This window comes from Macrobrachium nipponense, chromosome 10 (assembly GCF_015104395.2).
Source record: "Macrobrachium nipponense isolate FS-2020 chromosome 10, ASM1510439v2, whole genome shotgun sequence".
Classification (NCBI taxonomy): Eukaryota; Metazoa; Arthropoda; class Malacostraca; order Decapoda; family Palaemonidae; genus Macrobrachium; species Macrobrachium nipponense.
The window spans coordinates 88,890,688-88,906,239 of NC_087204.1; the positions used below are offsets into that span (position 1 = coordinate 88,890,688).

The 15,552-nt window shown below is 34.8% G+C and overlaps 1 protein-coding gene across 1 annotated transcript in view; it reads left to right on the forward strand.

Moving 5' to 3' along the window:
- LOC135223749 (uncharacterized) overlaps window positions 1-15,552 on the forward strand; it is a 255,050-nt gene that overhangs the window by 225,758 nt on the left and 13,740 nt on the right. Inside the window, 10 exon segments of the mRNA XM_064262506.1 lie at window positions 807-1,023; window positions 2,002-2,157; window positions 3,637-3,712; window positions 3,715-3,810; window positions 4,329-4,497; window positions 5,336-5,505; window positions 6,214-6,322; window positions 7,356-7,528; window positions 12,605-12,823; window positions 14,189-14,327. Coding sequence (XP_064118576.1) covers window positions 807-1,023; window positions 2,002-2,157; window positions 3,637-3,712; window positions 3,715-3,810; window positions 4,329-4,497; window positions 5,336-5,505; window positions 6,214-6,322; window positions 7,356-7,528; window positions 12,605-12,823; window positions 14,189-14,327 — 1,524 coding nt within the window.

Below are 15,552 nucleotides of genomic sequence, written 5' to 3' on the forward strand. Positions count from 1 at the left end.
GAGCAGAAGCAAATAATCTAATGCCAGGAAGTTTTCAGTTTTATTGTCGGCTGATAAAAACTAGTTTTCCTTAAGGGATAAAATTTGATTTCCCAATGAATAAAATCTTCCATGCTAATTCCACTGCTACTTGCCTTTCATGTGATTTGGTGACAGTAATGATTTTCAACATTATTTAGGATTTTTATTTTCTACAGTATTTTTTATCCATTAAATTGAAACTATTTAATGCCTATGGCATTTTTTCACTCTGCGATATAAACTACTTAATGCCAGTGACATTTGCGTTTCTTAAGATCTAAACAATTAAATGGAAGTATATTTGATTTCTCTTTTAGCTTTATAATACCTTATGTCTGTGACATTTACTTTCCTTGTGATTTGAACTATATATTGGTTGCAGTATTTGTTTTCCTTAAGACTTGAAATCTCATGAAATTAAAACTATTATATGCCTGAATTAGTACTTTTTCCCTCTGGGATTTAAACGGTCCAGTGCCGGTGACATTTGCTTTTACTAAGATCTAAATCAGTGGTTCCTAACCATTTTTTGGCCATACGCCACCTAATCTACTCTGAAATCCTGTTCCCTCCTGTGGTGATATACTATAATTCTTATATTCACGTGGAAGAAGCCTAAAAAGGCCATCAACTTCCATTAAAAATCAAATTATCCGCACGCCCCAAGTTAGGAACCACTGATCTAAACCATTTAATGTCAGTGTATTTGATTTTCGATGGGATTTACAGTGCGTGTTGTCTGTGTCATTAGCTTTCCATATGATTTAAACTACCTCACTTTCCAGGTGCTTCAAATCAGGGGATGTGAGAGTAAACGAGCACGTTGGCCTGGCTGCCATCCATCAGCTCTTCGTCAGGGAGCACAACCGCATAGCTGCAGCCCTGAAGGACACCAACGCCCACTGGACAGACGAACAAGTTTTCCAGGAAACCAGGGCCGTTGTTGGCGCAGAAATCCAGCACATTACCTACAGTGAATTCCTACCATCAATCCTTGGACAGGTATTGCTTACTTAGTTATCATTAAGTGATGATTTGTTGTTTTGATAATTTTTCAAACTTAATGATAATGTGAACATACAAAGAAGGTTTGTTGGTGGACAATGAATGTCATAATGACTTACTTTCCAGGCATCTTTAACTGCTTTGTCCACAATCCCTCTTGCTGACACTCTATTGTTATATTTTCTTATTCCTGATAACGGATAGAATGGAAGAAAATAAAGTTTTTGCTTACTTCTCCATTAAGGTCTTAAACAATGCTTTGCAATCTCCTTTTTCCTAATATGTTGTAATTTCACGGAAACAATTAAGGTGAACGCGTTATACAGGTCACTATGAGTCTTGTTTCCTTCTCCATATTACGTGAAATATGATTCATTTGCATATAACCGAATTATTTCAGTATTGAAAATCAATGATTTCACGAAAACATGTTTTCACTGACGAGGAATTGAATAATCTCAGTAATTTAGAAATTCATTATTTCATAATTAAGGAACTGAGTTATATTATTAGCAAAGAATTGAATGATAGCATCAATATTGAAGTGAATCGTCACAGCAGTAGAAAAACAATGGTTTCATTAATAAAAAAACTGAATGTTGATAAATGAAGACTCACTAAATTTGCCGAGAAGCGATGAAACATCTCTTGAAAAGGAATCACTTGAATCTATCATTCTCGGCCATTCCATTGAGGAGCGAGAGATGTGTATTTCTGGTGATAGAAGTTCACTCTCGACGTGGTTCGGAAATCACGTAAAGCCGTTGGTCCCGTTGCTGAATAACCACTGGTTCCATGCAACGTAAAAGCACCATACAAACAAACAAAGAAACAAATTTGAATCTATCAATAAAGCACTGGAAGTTTCTATGATAAAGTTCTGGTTGATTTTATCAATAAAAAGCTAATTTTATTTCCATTTCTCAATAGTAAAAGTAAGGCCAATTTCATTCATAAAGAACTAATGAATTCCAGGGCATCGTCGAGAAATACGGCCTGGCCCTGCAGCCCTCTGGATTCTTCCCTGGTTACGACATCAACATCAACGCTGGAATCGCCAACGCTGTCGCTGGAGCCGCTCTCAAGTTCGTCGCTTCCATGATGCCGAACAATATCGCTTATTTCGATAACGTGAGTCTCTTTGAACTCTAGTGAATTCGTATCGGTCAAATGTATTTTCATTGATCGACTGACTGATCTGTTACTGTAAAAGGGTGTTGCTATATTCTTATGGGTATTATAGATAAATGACTGAATCGACGGTTTGAGTCTGGTAACATTGTAGACATTTTATAGGTACGAAACTTGTTTATATGAATTCATTAATTGACAGATTGATTTTATATTATAAACATTTAAGTTTCTTATCCTTCTAGATAGAAATAAATGAAATATTCAGCATCTTGAATTGGCTAGAGCTTTCGAGAATTAACTTGGCTGAAAAGTATTTCTATGGCTTCATAAATCGTATGGATGTTAAAAAATGAAAAGCTTTGCAAAATGAGACGTGTGAATTTCTAAATATGGTTTGTTCGAAACCCATTTCCATGGACTGACCGACTGATTTCATTCTGTACATGGACATGATATTATGAATATGGATAAATGGTGTAATTGGGTGAGGGAGTCAGTTGGATGCATATACTTGTATTTTTAGGGGGGGCATATAAATGGGTTCATCAAATGTTTTTATATATAAGGCGATTTATAACAGTGATAATGGGATTCAAAACTTCAAAATGAGCCGTATATTAACATCAAGTCTCACAGAAGACTTGGCATCCATGAGTACGTTTTGGAAGCTTACAAGAAATTGTTATAATAAAGATGCGCTATGACATTAATAAAGCGGAGTCATGTTGAATGTGGAGAGAAATACTCTCTATTTACTTGTATAACCATACCGTCATCAGTTGCTGTGGTATAACAGAGGATCGAATAGAGAAGTCTGCCGTTAAAACGTTACTTAACGCCCTGAAGCTAAGACCAAGGAACTAAATTTTTTGGGCGTAATTATATGGACACCCGAGTGAAGAGAGGCTAGACTGGCCCAGGGGTAGTTGATGACAGGTGTAAATATAGAGGTCATTGACCATATACCATCACTGTTACACACACACACCAAACATACTCACACACAAAAGGATATGTGGGCATATACTACATTTCATAGTAGAGGTTAAGAGTGTGTAATATCTCAGGCTTAGTCGAGTATGGTGTTTTACGATCAGGTATTATTTTATGGTGTTTAATTTTCTGGCTTTATTCTTTTTTATTCGAAAATGACGAATACGTTTTAAGGATTATTCCAAGGGAGTAATAATTTCATGCAATGAATAGTCAACGGAACTAACTCGTTCATGAGCAGATGGTAATGAATATACCGCTTAATTCTCTTCGTTTTTACTCGTGCGTTAATCAGGTTATCATGAAAATAAATAACTTATTTCCTAACACTAAAACATTTAAGTAAAGCGATTGTAAGATCTCGAAATCCAACATTATTAAAGTTATTCATAAAAAACAGTAGAAATTCACGAATATCTTAAGCAGAACGAAAAGGCAGAAAAAAAATCGAGATCCAAAAATGAAATTTTCATTCATTTTTAGGGACGCAAACTGGACGATCGCCCCATCACGGACACTTACTATCGGCCGTTCGATCTCTACGAGCGTGGGAAGTTTGACAGATCCTGGAAGGCTTGATCACTGCTCATGCGCAGAATGAAGATCCAGCCATATCGGACGCCATGACTAACAAGATGTTTGAAGATTCCAGAACCGGTAAGTGGTTTAGTCTTTATTACAAAAAATAGTCGTCCTCATGAGACAGGATGATGGCAGATGGTGGTTTTTGTGTAAGTTTTAATTGTCGTTTTTATTATTATTATTATTATTATTATCATTATTATTATTATTATTATTATTATACCAATTCTGAATTGAAAATGGGTATTTGGATTATAACATAAAACAGTTAAATTTGTCCACTTTTATGATAATTTAGATGTTTGTAAATCAATAGAACGTGATCTTTTCGGAAAAAATACAAGAGTGAATGGGTATTTATATTTTCTCTCATTTAATGCTTACAAGTACTTTGGTTTTGTACTAGCTACGTGATTATATAGGCAACTATTAATCATCAAATTCCTTTACTTATTAAAAGCTTAAAAGTAGCTTTGGACCTTAATGTTAAGATCAAGCGATTTCTAAAGGAACTACATAAGTTATGAAGCATCTATCTTCATTACTTCGTCATCAAAACTCTTCTTATTCGCCTTCTTTTTTAAACCTCGCAGGAGTAGGTCTGGATCTGGCAGCTCAGATCATCCAACACGGTCGAGACCACGGCATCGCCGGATACAACAAATGGAGGCAGTTCTGCGGCCTTCCAAAGGCTACCAAGTTCGAGAACCTCGATGACGTCATGTCTGCCGAGAACATCAAGGCACTGAAGTCTGTCTACAAGTATGTGTCTTTTTGGAATATTCGCTATATTTAAGGGTAATGTGTTTCGACACATCGATTGTTGTCTTGTGGAACTAATATGTTTTGACACATTGATTGTTGTCTTGTGGTACTTTTAGAGGTTAAATAACCGAATAGAATTAGAAAGCATATTTTTATGATTCTGACAGGGTATCAATGATCCTGCAAAAGTTAGAGACTGTAACGCATGTGCTTTGATGTAAGGTATTTGTAATATCTATTTATTGATTTGTAAATGAAAATGAATCATAGTGGTTTGTAAAACACGACAGTCGTATATGTTACAAGGAGTTACAAGGATTTGGATGTCTCAAAGACCTGTTAGTTCATCCGAGGAGACATCATGTGCTCAATTATCTCTAGGAGCAGGTTTTACTGTTCATTCATAGTGTCCTAATGATTTTGTCTAGCTTTCTTTTGAACTCTTCCACACTGTTGCTGTTTACAACTTCTGGTGGCAGTTTATTCCATGTGCCACATATCTTGTCTGTAAAGAAGTTCCCACAATGGGATGTGTTGTATCTCTTCAGTTCTAGTTTCCATCCATTATTTCTTGTTGCTTAAACATTATTCTGACCAAAGTTTATAGTATTCTTTCCATATTTTTTTTCAAATTCTCGCTATAAAAGCGAGAGAGAGAGAGAGAGAGAGAGAGTACGCTCCGAACAGCTTGACAAGAAGGCTGTAACTTTTTCATAATCGTTACATAACACCAGAACCTTTCCTTCTGTATAAATGAGTATTCACCTCCATGTCTGATAATCCGAACCATTAAAAACTCGCCATTAGTAAAACCGAATCTCCTCGAACACCTCAGGGACGTCGACGACATTGACTTGTTCACCGGAGGTCTGGCCGAGAAGCCCAATCGTGGCGCCCTTGTGGGTCCGACCTTCGGATGCCTCATAGGACGTCAGTTCCACTACCTGAGGAGAGGTGACCGCTACTGGTATGAGAATGACATTCCACCCTCATCCTTCACTAAAGGTAAGGTCTTTGTCACTTACGTCCTATCATTTTTGAACTTTTTATTCAGTAGCCTATAGAATTATTCATGTATATTCTTCAGTGTGTTCCATACAGATTTGCTTATTCACTTACCTTGATTTCCTTTTGATTTGTAATGTTTATATATATATATATATATATATATATATATATATATATATATATATATATACATATATATATATACATATATATATATATATATATATAATATATATAAAATAAATACTATTACATTTATATATATATATATATATATATATATATATATATATATATATATACATATACACACACACAGTTGCCTGTAGAATTATTCATATATATTTTTTGTGTGTGATCCCATACTGGTTTGCTTATTCACTTATATATATATATATATATATATATATATATATATATATATATATATATATATATATATATATATATATATATATATATATTATTGTGTGTATGTGATATTTATTACATTATTTACTGATTTTTGTTAATCGCATCACATTTACATTTCTTAATATAGATCGTAATTCCAAATATTTTCACTCATCAATTATCAATACTTTTATATATATATATTGCTGATAAAATTACCAGATAATTATTTTCACGTACATATATTCTATCATTACGTTTCGTGCACAAACATTTTAATCATTTATTATCATAGTTTTTTTTAATTTGCAGAACAATTATACGAGATCCGCAAGGCTAGCTTAGCCCGTATCGTTTGCGACAACAGCGACGGAATCCAGTACATACAGCCAAAGGTTATGCTGGAAGGAGATTCTTTCCTGTAAGTTGGTTTCAATTTTGTTATATAAACAAACCTATAAGAGCAATTTTATTTATAGTAAGGTCGGGATAGCGTTTAAGAACGGTCGGTTTCAGAATGTAAAAGTAATAGGTTGGGTCTCCTTAGTTGCCCCAGTGCTAGGCATAATGCTAGAAATCTATATAAGAGAATTGGATTGGTTTTCTAGTTATCAATGTATAAAAAAAGTGATATGTTTAGTTTTCTCGGTTTCAGATTAAATTGCCAACTTCAGTTTTCTCATAGCCTCAAGTATCTACTGGTTCTGTTAATGACAACCTTTTCCTAGGGAATTTGAGCCGCCGACCATTGAGATACAAAATCAATGCTTTATCTGCTCAGACAATTTGTTTTTAAGTGCATAAAATATCAGCCTTGTGTTTCACAAGCTGGCGAATCGATTTGAAACATCGACTAGTGAGATTCCAGGCTAAAACTTTCTCCACTTAACTCTGCGATTGAGTGGATAAAGACTTTGTTGTTAAGACCTATCTTACGATTATGTTATCTGTTTATTTTGAATCTGCTATGTATAAAAGCATTAGATAGACAGGTAGCGTGAAATTTAAAGGCATTCCAGTAGTTGAAGTTTGAATCATATGAAAATACGATCTGAATTCACTCAAGTATAGATTTAAGCCAAAATAGAATTTAAACAAACTAAACACAATGGATTTTTACAAGTTGAATACCTTTGTGTACATAGGTCTTCAGTTCTTGAAAAGGTCCAAAGGAAAGACCACATTAACTAGGGTATATCACAGACTATTAAAGATAGAAAACGTATATCATAAAAAAAAAAACATAAAACTTCACTTTTCGTGACTATCCAAACCAGCAAAACTAAACACAATGGATTTTTACAAGTTGAATACCTATGTGTTCATAGGTCTTCACTTCTTGATAAAGTCCAAAGGAAAGACCACATAGGGTAAATCACAGACTATTAAAGATCGAAAAGGAGTATCATAAAAAAACAGCATAAAACTTCACTTTTCCTGACTTTCCCAACCAGCAACGCAAAGATGGCCTGCCAGGGCCAGAACATCAAGTCGATCAACCTGCAGAAGTGGAAGACGGCCAGCCCCAACTTCATCATCCCGGACGAGATGTTGCAGGAGAGCATTGAGAGGGCCAAGAGGGACATTGGCACTATGAGAGATTCGGAATGGAACCTGTGGGAAAGCAGTAAGTGGCACTTTCTATTCCTCTTTCCCCTAAACTTTCTAAATCAGCTGCATTGGTGGGACGAATAGTCGATAGAATTCTCATGAGGGGAAGGTTTTAATTTTAGGTTTTTAACATCTTTCGTTAAACATTTATTGATTTATGATTCAATTGGATATATTGAAATGAACGATTCTGAGAGCTTTAGGTGGTTACACATTCTCCCCTGCATTTTTATTAAGCTACATGTAAATGAAAATGATGAATGGAGTCATTTATTGTTTGGTTATTAACTATTTCGCCTTCATGGACATTTACTTAGAGCAGTTTATTTGTTGATCCGTTAATGTTCAGACGTGGTTGCCTTTCTGTGTGTTTACTGGATGTCTCAAGAATGACAATTAAAATGTGTTGAATTTTGCTGACATTCTTGAGTTGAGACCCTTCTTTTAGCAATAGGCTCAGAGATGACCATTTGTCCCCATGAAGATTACTGTGTAACTAAGAAGTTAATAAACTCGAGACATTCCATCAGCGAACACATCTGCAGTGGCTAAATACCATTATGTTAGGAAAATTTCTTATAAATCGCGAGTAGGATATTCGTTAGATCTGAGTAATTGCATTATGATTCAAGGGGTATTCAGTTCCTTAATATCAGGATTTAAAACATCCTCGCTATTTCCCAGCTTTTTGAACCAGATTAATATCATCCAAAGCCAATCCAAGGAAGCTCATGGATCACTGGCATCGTTTTTATACCCGTAGATAAAATAGCTTTAATTATTGGGAAAGAACTTTTTGTTTATTCTTAGTTCTAATTGTCTCATAGCTATTCCTCTTGAACCTGATTTCAGCATTTTCATAAATTTCTTCTTAACATACTTCTTTTTTCAGCGCAATTCCAATAACTTTATAGCAACAGTTCAAGACATTTTACTCTCATTTTCAAAAAGACCATAGTGATTGTGTCTTTCTATGGCCCTTAGGTTTCAAGATTTCTTTTTTTGGGGGTGGGGGGTGGGGGGCGGGGAGAAAGTTCAGCCATTTTCTCCCTTAATCTTTGTTAAACTAATTAGCCTAACTTTAATATACCCTTTTCTTCGTCTTTGGCTTGTAAAGAGAAAAATTCTTTTAAATTTGTCCATCCCAGCTAAGTGTTATAGTTATGTATTGTTCTTATGTTCTTTGTGCTAAGTAAGCTATTCAGCATCTCTCCCTACCTTAACTTTTCTTAGTTATTAATAGGAAATTTGGTTTTTGAGATCAAGAAAATTTCTCGAAACTTTTGGGATGTAATTAAATATCTTACAGTAATGTGAAAACTTTTCGATTAGTATTTAGAAGTATCCCACCAGATTCAATAGTTCTATTCCATATGCAGCAACTGCGTATAATGTTAACTTCTGCTTAAGTGTGACAGAATAAATCCAGCTGCCAAGCAGATTTAGAAATAGCCCAGTTGCTGTTTGTCACAACAAAGGAATATATGCATTAGAAAAGTAAATGTGGAAAGAATTTCCAGAACTCTTGCGTTGAATTAGATGAACTACTTTGTTTGAACCTGTTTCCTGTAAATTAAATGTAAATAATGTGCCTTCGGGGCTACTAAAATTTGTTTATTTCTGATACATTCCCTGGTAAGTAATGACTTGTAATGCATCTTGACAATAACGATAATGAAAAGTAAACCTGATATTTTAACTCATCTCCATAAGTCTTACTAACCAGTTTCATTACATTTCATGAATGGCTTTTATGAAGACATGCTATAATCATAACCTATTTTTTTTCATAATGTTATCAAAATGATCTATACAGATCACTACGGTGTCTTGAAATGCTGTCGCAAGAGGGCGGTGAAGCATCGTTGCATGAATCAAAATGAGGGCATATCGTCAAGTTGTTGAAATGGTCCCTTTTTAGTACCAAACAAAACTGGCTTAGTGTCTCAAGAGTAGAGATCGGCTAGTTTTTAGGATTTTGCGCTTTACACCGATGTTTAAGCGATGGAAAATCAGTCAACGTTCAAATGACGAAGGTGTATTTGATTATGAGTTCATGAATCACTTGAGGAATGTATTCTTGAAACTTTTCATGAGTTCAGGTGCCGTTAAATGTCCTTGCAATAAATGTTAAAAGCTTTTTTACCTCAAAAAAAGATTATTACATTTCCTAGGAATGTCATAGAATATATTTAATTTAAGAGCGTATCTCCAAGAATTTTATAGCTGAATTTTCTGTCTTGTGTAGAATTTGTATAGAAATGCAGAAAATGCTTGACGATATGCCCTTTTTGAAGTGGATGACTATGCAAAATACGCACATGCCCAGTGCTTTCATATCTATAGCCTATACGTCCAAATAAGTTTTGTCAGTAATTTCTTGCTTACTCTCTATTTTTCATCGGAATTTAAAGGCTGCCTAACCTACTGTCATTCATCATTGTTTATTTCCAAGAGTTAAGATAAATATTTTCTAAAAAAAATATTCCTGTCTGTAATTCAGTATTGGCTTTTAACAGAGGTGAAAACTCCAAAATTTCATATATGATGTAGTACTTCGATCTGGTTTGAAGGTTTAAATGAGACATTTTCCATATTTCATAATATTAATGCTTTCATAAAATGTAATTAATATAGGCCTTTCTATCTATTCCACTTCTCAAGCTCTGTCTCATGACCTGTAGGCTGAAATAAGTTTTATTTTTTTTATTGGTACCTTTCTGTTTCAAAGCTACTTATTTGGTAATGGATTTCTCGAGATGTTCATATCTGTGAAAGGAATTTTCTATGGTCTCCTTATGCCTTTTTTTGTGATGGTTTTTCCTTCTTTTTTGTCAGATATTGTATCAGTGTGAGCATCTTTGCATGAAAACAGATCTGATAGGTTAAAAACAATGTTTTTATTTTTAGGAATTAACACATTTGATAAGGGCCAGGCATTCTCTTGGTGCTGCTGGGACTAATCAGTTATATTACAGCTTCTTATCTTTATCGAAATATGGTTGTACTATGCCTTCCTTTATTGATTTTTGGAAAAAAATATCTAATAATAGTTTTAGGATTTAATAACAGTATTACATACAACCTCCAAGATTTACAAGAAGAGCCTCACCTTACCTGATTTAATTCTGCGGTAGCTTATGACGAAATCCAGACGGAATAATTTCACAATAGAAACGTTAGCAGTTTAATATACCTATGCCCGCACTTGTCACTTTAGTATAATTACACCCATATCTGTACTTCTATGCAATTTGACGTAAATGTGCCGTACCTGAGCAGTGAAGCCTTGCTGTGACATCTGCGTAATGAGGCTTAGTTGTGTCCACACCTGTGAATTTTGGAATAGCTTTGTTTGCATTGGATAGTCTGGCATAGCTGCGTCCTTATCCGTGAATTTGTCTTAGCTAGATCCAAACCTTATGCAGTTTGGCTCAGCAACGTTTACACCTGTGAGTTTGGTTTAGTTATGCGTACACCCGTGAATCTGGCATAGCTGTGTCAACACATGTGCAGTAAGTTTATAGAAGCTATGTAAACCATAAAAATCGTTCAGAGAATGAATATGGCGAATGTAGGGCCGGTTTTACATGTTAATGAAATGAAAATGGCACCGAGTCATGAATACATATCTGAGAAGTAACGAAAGTAGACCATCACTGTACAGAGAGCTGCATATTAAGAGTAGTCTCAGTTTGGAAATACCCGTTGATTGGGATGGGCACACGATATCAATGAAAAAAAAAATATATAATTTCAATCAATTCAAGTGACTAAAATTTGACACTAGTTGTACACCACACAAAAATGCGTCGTATCTCAAGTTTGCAAAATATGATGTGAATTTTTTTAAAGAGGATATGAACCTAATAGAGATAATCCTGTTCTTAAATCACGGGTAGACAAGTTCGCGATTTCCATTTGAAGCCTAGTTAGTATTCATGAATATAATAAGGTCAACAAAATACATCTTCCCAAGAACAGAAAAACACAATTTCTGAGGCTATCTTTTTCGGATGCTGAGAAGTGTTGCAATGTTGCAGTTTTCGTTTCACGGTAATTATTCTCGAGGTAACAAGATGTAATCAACTTCAAATGATATTGGGCAATATTATTATCACATTTTTCTTTTATAATTTCATGAGTCAAGAGTTATATTCCAAATGTAGCATACTACTAAAATTTTTAAAAATGGCTCAAAATAGTTGTCAAGTTTCTCATATACTGTAAGCCGTGTGGTATATATGCTATACTTCAGTGGCTCTTTGACAACAGTGCCCCTGATTTCCTGATGATTATTATCCTGCTATTTGGAGAGAACTGAATGATTTAGTAAAGTATTAATCACATTAAAGTTTATATCGGTATGTTTAGTGATGTAAATTCATAATAGCGAAAGTGTGAACTCTACAATTTACACTTTTGATTCGAAGAAAAATATTTCATGTTTTAGAGGAAATTGAAGGAATCAAAATCGTTATTACCAGTCGAGATCACCCATGAAACAAGTTACTCTCGGAACACTGACATCTGTTCCTGCAGAAAGCTTGCTTCATTTTCATGTTGAGAACTTGTCTTCGCTTTATATTTCTTATTTGCAAAAGGTCTAATAGCTGTCAAGATAACATATGGCCATATGAAAGTGGTGTATATTAGGCTGCAATAAAACCTGGAATGTGTAGGGTTCTTGCTTTCTAAAACTAATATATCTATCGATTTATTTATCCATATATATATATATATATATATATATATATATATATATATATATATATATATTATATATATATATATATACATACATACACACACACATATATATATATATATATATATATATATATATATATATATATATATATATATATGTATGTATGTATTTGTACTAATTTATGAAAAGATTGATAAAACTTCTTTCAAGCTGTCTTATTTCCAACTGGCTCTTTCCTCGGAATCTGGGCTTGTGCGTGCTTGAGTGTGCATGGCATTTTTGTGTGTGTTTTGAGTGTGCATGGCATCTTTTGTGTCTGAGTGCGCTTGCGTGTGCTGCATAAATGTGAAACTAACATAGGCTGGGCTGTGGGTGTTCTAGAGAGCGACCGTTTGCCCCGTGACCTGAGGCTACACGAGATGACAAGTCATGCTCGGCCTATGACACACGAGCACATGCACGCTCTCATTGACCGCCAAGACTTCGACCTTAGCCCCCGCGTTATCCGCGAAGCAGAGGAGCTCTTGCAGGACTGCTTTACCGTGGGCGTGGAAGCGTGGAAATACATGCGCTCCCACGAGAAGACCATTTTCCAACGTCGTAAGTATGACCGAAGACAGTCCCTACAATCCTTCACCTTCACACACTCACGTGAAGAAGGAGACATATCACGGTATCACGTCTTGTTTGACTGCCATCCATCTTTTTTTTTTTCCCCCGTCTGTTCTTTTAACTCTTTCTCTTCACTAGCGAGAATGAAATTCTTGTGCAAGGAGAGATGTATACACTTTACTCTTCAGATCTAACTTGAAATTGACTCTACATATGCCTGGGCCTTATCAAATCTATCTAAGCATCATGACTGGCAAATTTTGGCGAAAATTATATTGTTTTCAATTACATGAAGATGATGGTAGTAAATATGACCTGATATAGAAACACTTTTATTCATTTGTGACTCAGGACTGGACTCATTTGTTGACAGACTTTAGATTTCTTATTCCACCAAATAACCACGAATCACCCCTTTGCTCCCGTACAGTACCTAAGCATTACATGTTCACCCTGATAGACACAGGTTACCAAGGTTCTGACTTTAGGATCCACCAGCCACTAGCACCAACATATAGAGTTGTGTTTATAAATAGATGATGATAAAACATAGTGAGCTCTATCAGATAACTAGTTGTATGACTTCAGTGATTAATTTGCTGTCTAGCTTCCTATTAAAGGTGTCCATTATCTCGGCTGTGGGAGGAATGTCTAAATTAAGGTGATGGATAGAAGTAAGTATGGCTTTCTTTCCTCTGATATCCGAATTGTAATCTCTCTTCATTTATCACCCCATGCAGCTCTTTCATCACTCCTACAGGAAAGATGGTAAAGTTGAAGGGTGTGGGAATAAATAAAGGAATGTCATTTTTACTATAGCTGCATATCACTTTGTCGTTTGAATGAAATGTTCCTAGTTTTAGTGATAGCAGACGCTTAAAGTCCAAAAAGCTTGTAGCAGTTGGTCTATGAAGACAATCAAGATTTTTATTTATTTATTTTTTACTTCTTAATTTTTCCTTTTAGCACTGGGCAGGTCAGCTTAGTATGGCACCATTACACTTATACTTCTAGTCTATGGTAAAATATTTGCATGGTAAACTACATTATTAGATGCATTTTGTTACAAAATTCCGATAAATTTTCTTTTTGCGTCGTGTTCAGTGGGGGTCTACTAGCTTCCATGCATGTCTTAGAGGTCTTTCAATATTATTCTAATCTCCCATTCATCTTTACACACAGCAGATGCACCAGCACAGCCCTCGCACAGTTGAAGAATTAGTGATTTTGTTAATGAGTCCTTTATGTGCATTCATATCATATACCATGTATCGAACATACTGCATATCTGTAGATATCTGATGTCTGGGTAAAAGAAGACATCTAATTTTCTTTCTTATTTGTATCGCATAGGACTAGTAGCCGATCCCAAGGGGCCAATTGGATCTGCATATGCTTTCAACAAGCCAAAGAGGCAGGCCATAGAGATCTCCAATGCATCTTTCATCCTACAGTTCGCTTCTGCCCGTTTCGTCAACAACTTCTTTGCTGGGTTAGTTAAAATTGAAATATTTTTAAATATATTATAGTCACTGCTAGAATTATAAGTTTTCTTTCGTTCGCATTGGACATGTTTTCTTTACATATAGGGTTTTTAATGGGTAACTCTCACGGAAGGTCCTATACTGTATTGTTCGAAGTCCACAGTGCCATTAGTTGTGAACATTTAAGCTCTGAACTGTGTCTGTATGACATTAACTTATCAAATGAAATTTCACATCCAAATGAGTTTAATCCCTTTAGACTACCTAATTTGATTTAAAATACAATCATTTTTTTATTATACTTAAACCCTTAATTTGTTTTAACTTAAATATTTTACTGCAGATGGAGTTAATGATTTTTACTGTTTGAAGTGCTGTTATAACAAATCGGGGCTCACTTTGAATACAGTTATGTTCATATTTATAATTTATGGTGGATGTGAAGCCAAATTTTTTAGTTAGAAAGTTAGAATTAAAGAAATACCTCCTCTAATAAACTTGACTTTCTTCGATAAGTAAACGTTGTATAAAGGACTTTGTATCACTTCCATATGCAAATGTATAGATAGGTCACATTTATTGCCTTATTAATTGCCTAATACTTCATGAAAATATGACTGTAATTTTTTTCAGGTTGTAATTGGAATATATTTTCTTTACCATTGCCACATAAGAGGGATGGTGTTCATTTAATGATCTAAGGATCTGTATATATTTAAGATATTCATGTATGTATATTGTAAATAACACTATGTATATAATTATCAAATATAACTGTATCTTTGTCTTTAATAACCATAGCATATCTTTGATTAACAGAACGAAAACGAATTTGAACTCATTTTAGGAAGTGGTTTGGAAATAACCTGTTTCAATTTTTATTGAGTGACTGTACTCTGGGGTATCACTAAGAACTGATGTTATTTTCATATCCTATCCCATTCTAACCTAACCCATCCCACTTAACCTCACCCATCCTGACTTGACCTAACCAAAGCATCCATACCTTTCCTGGGGCTCTGCTCCCAGACCCCTACAACTTAGTTGGTACGTTGGGCCCAAACATCCACCATTAATTGGTGTTCCCCAAAGTGCAGTCAACCCTTATATTTGTTAACGTTGATTGATCTTAGGAGAACTCTTTCTGAGAACATTTTTTTGAAACGAATTTTAAAGAGAAGTGAATTGGCATCTTATTTTGCTTATAAGGCGCACACACACACATACGTACAT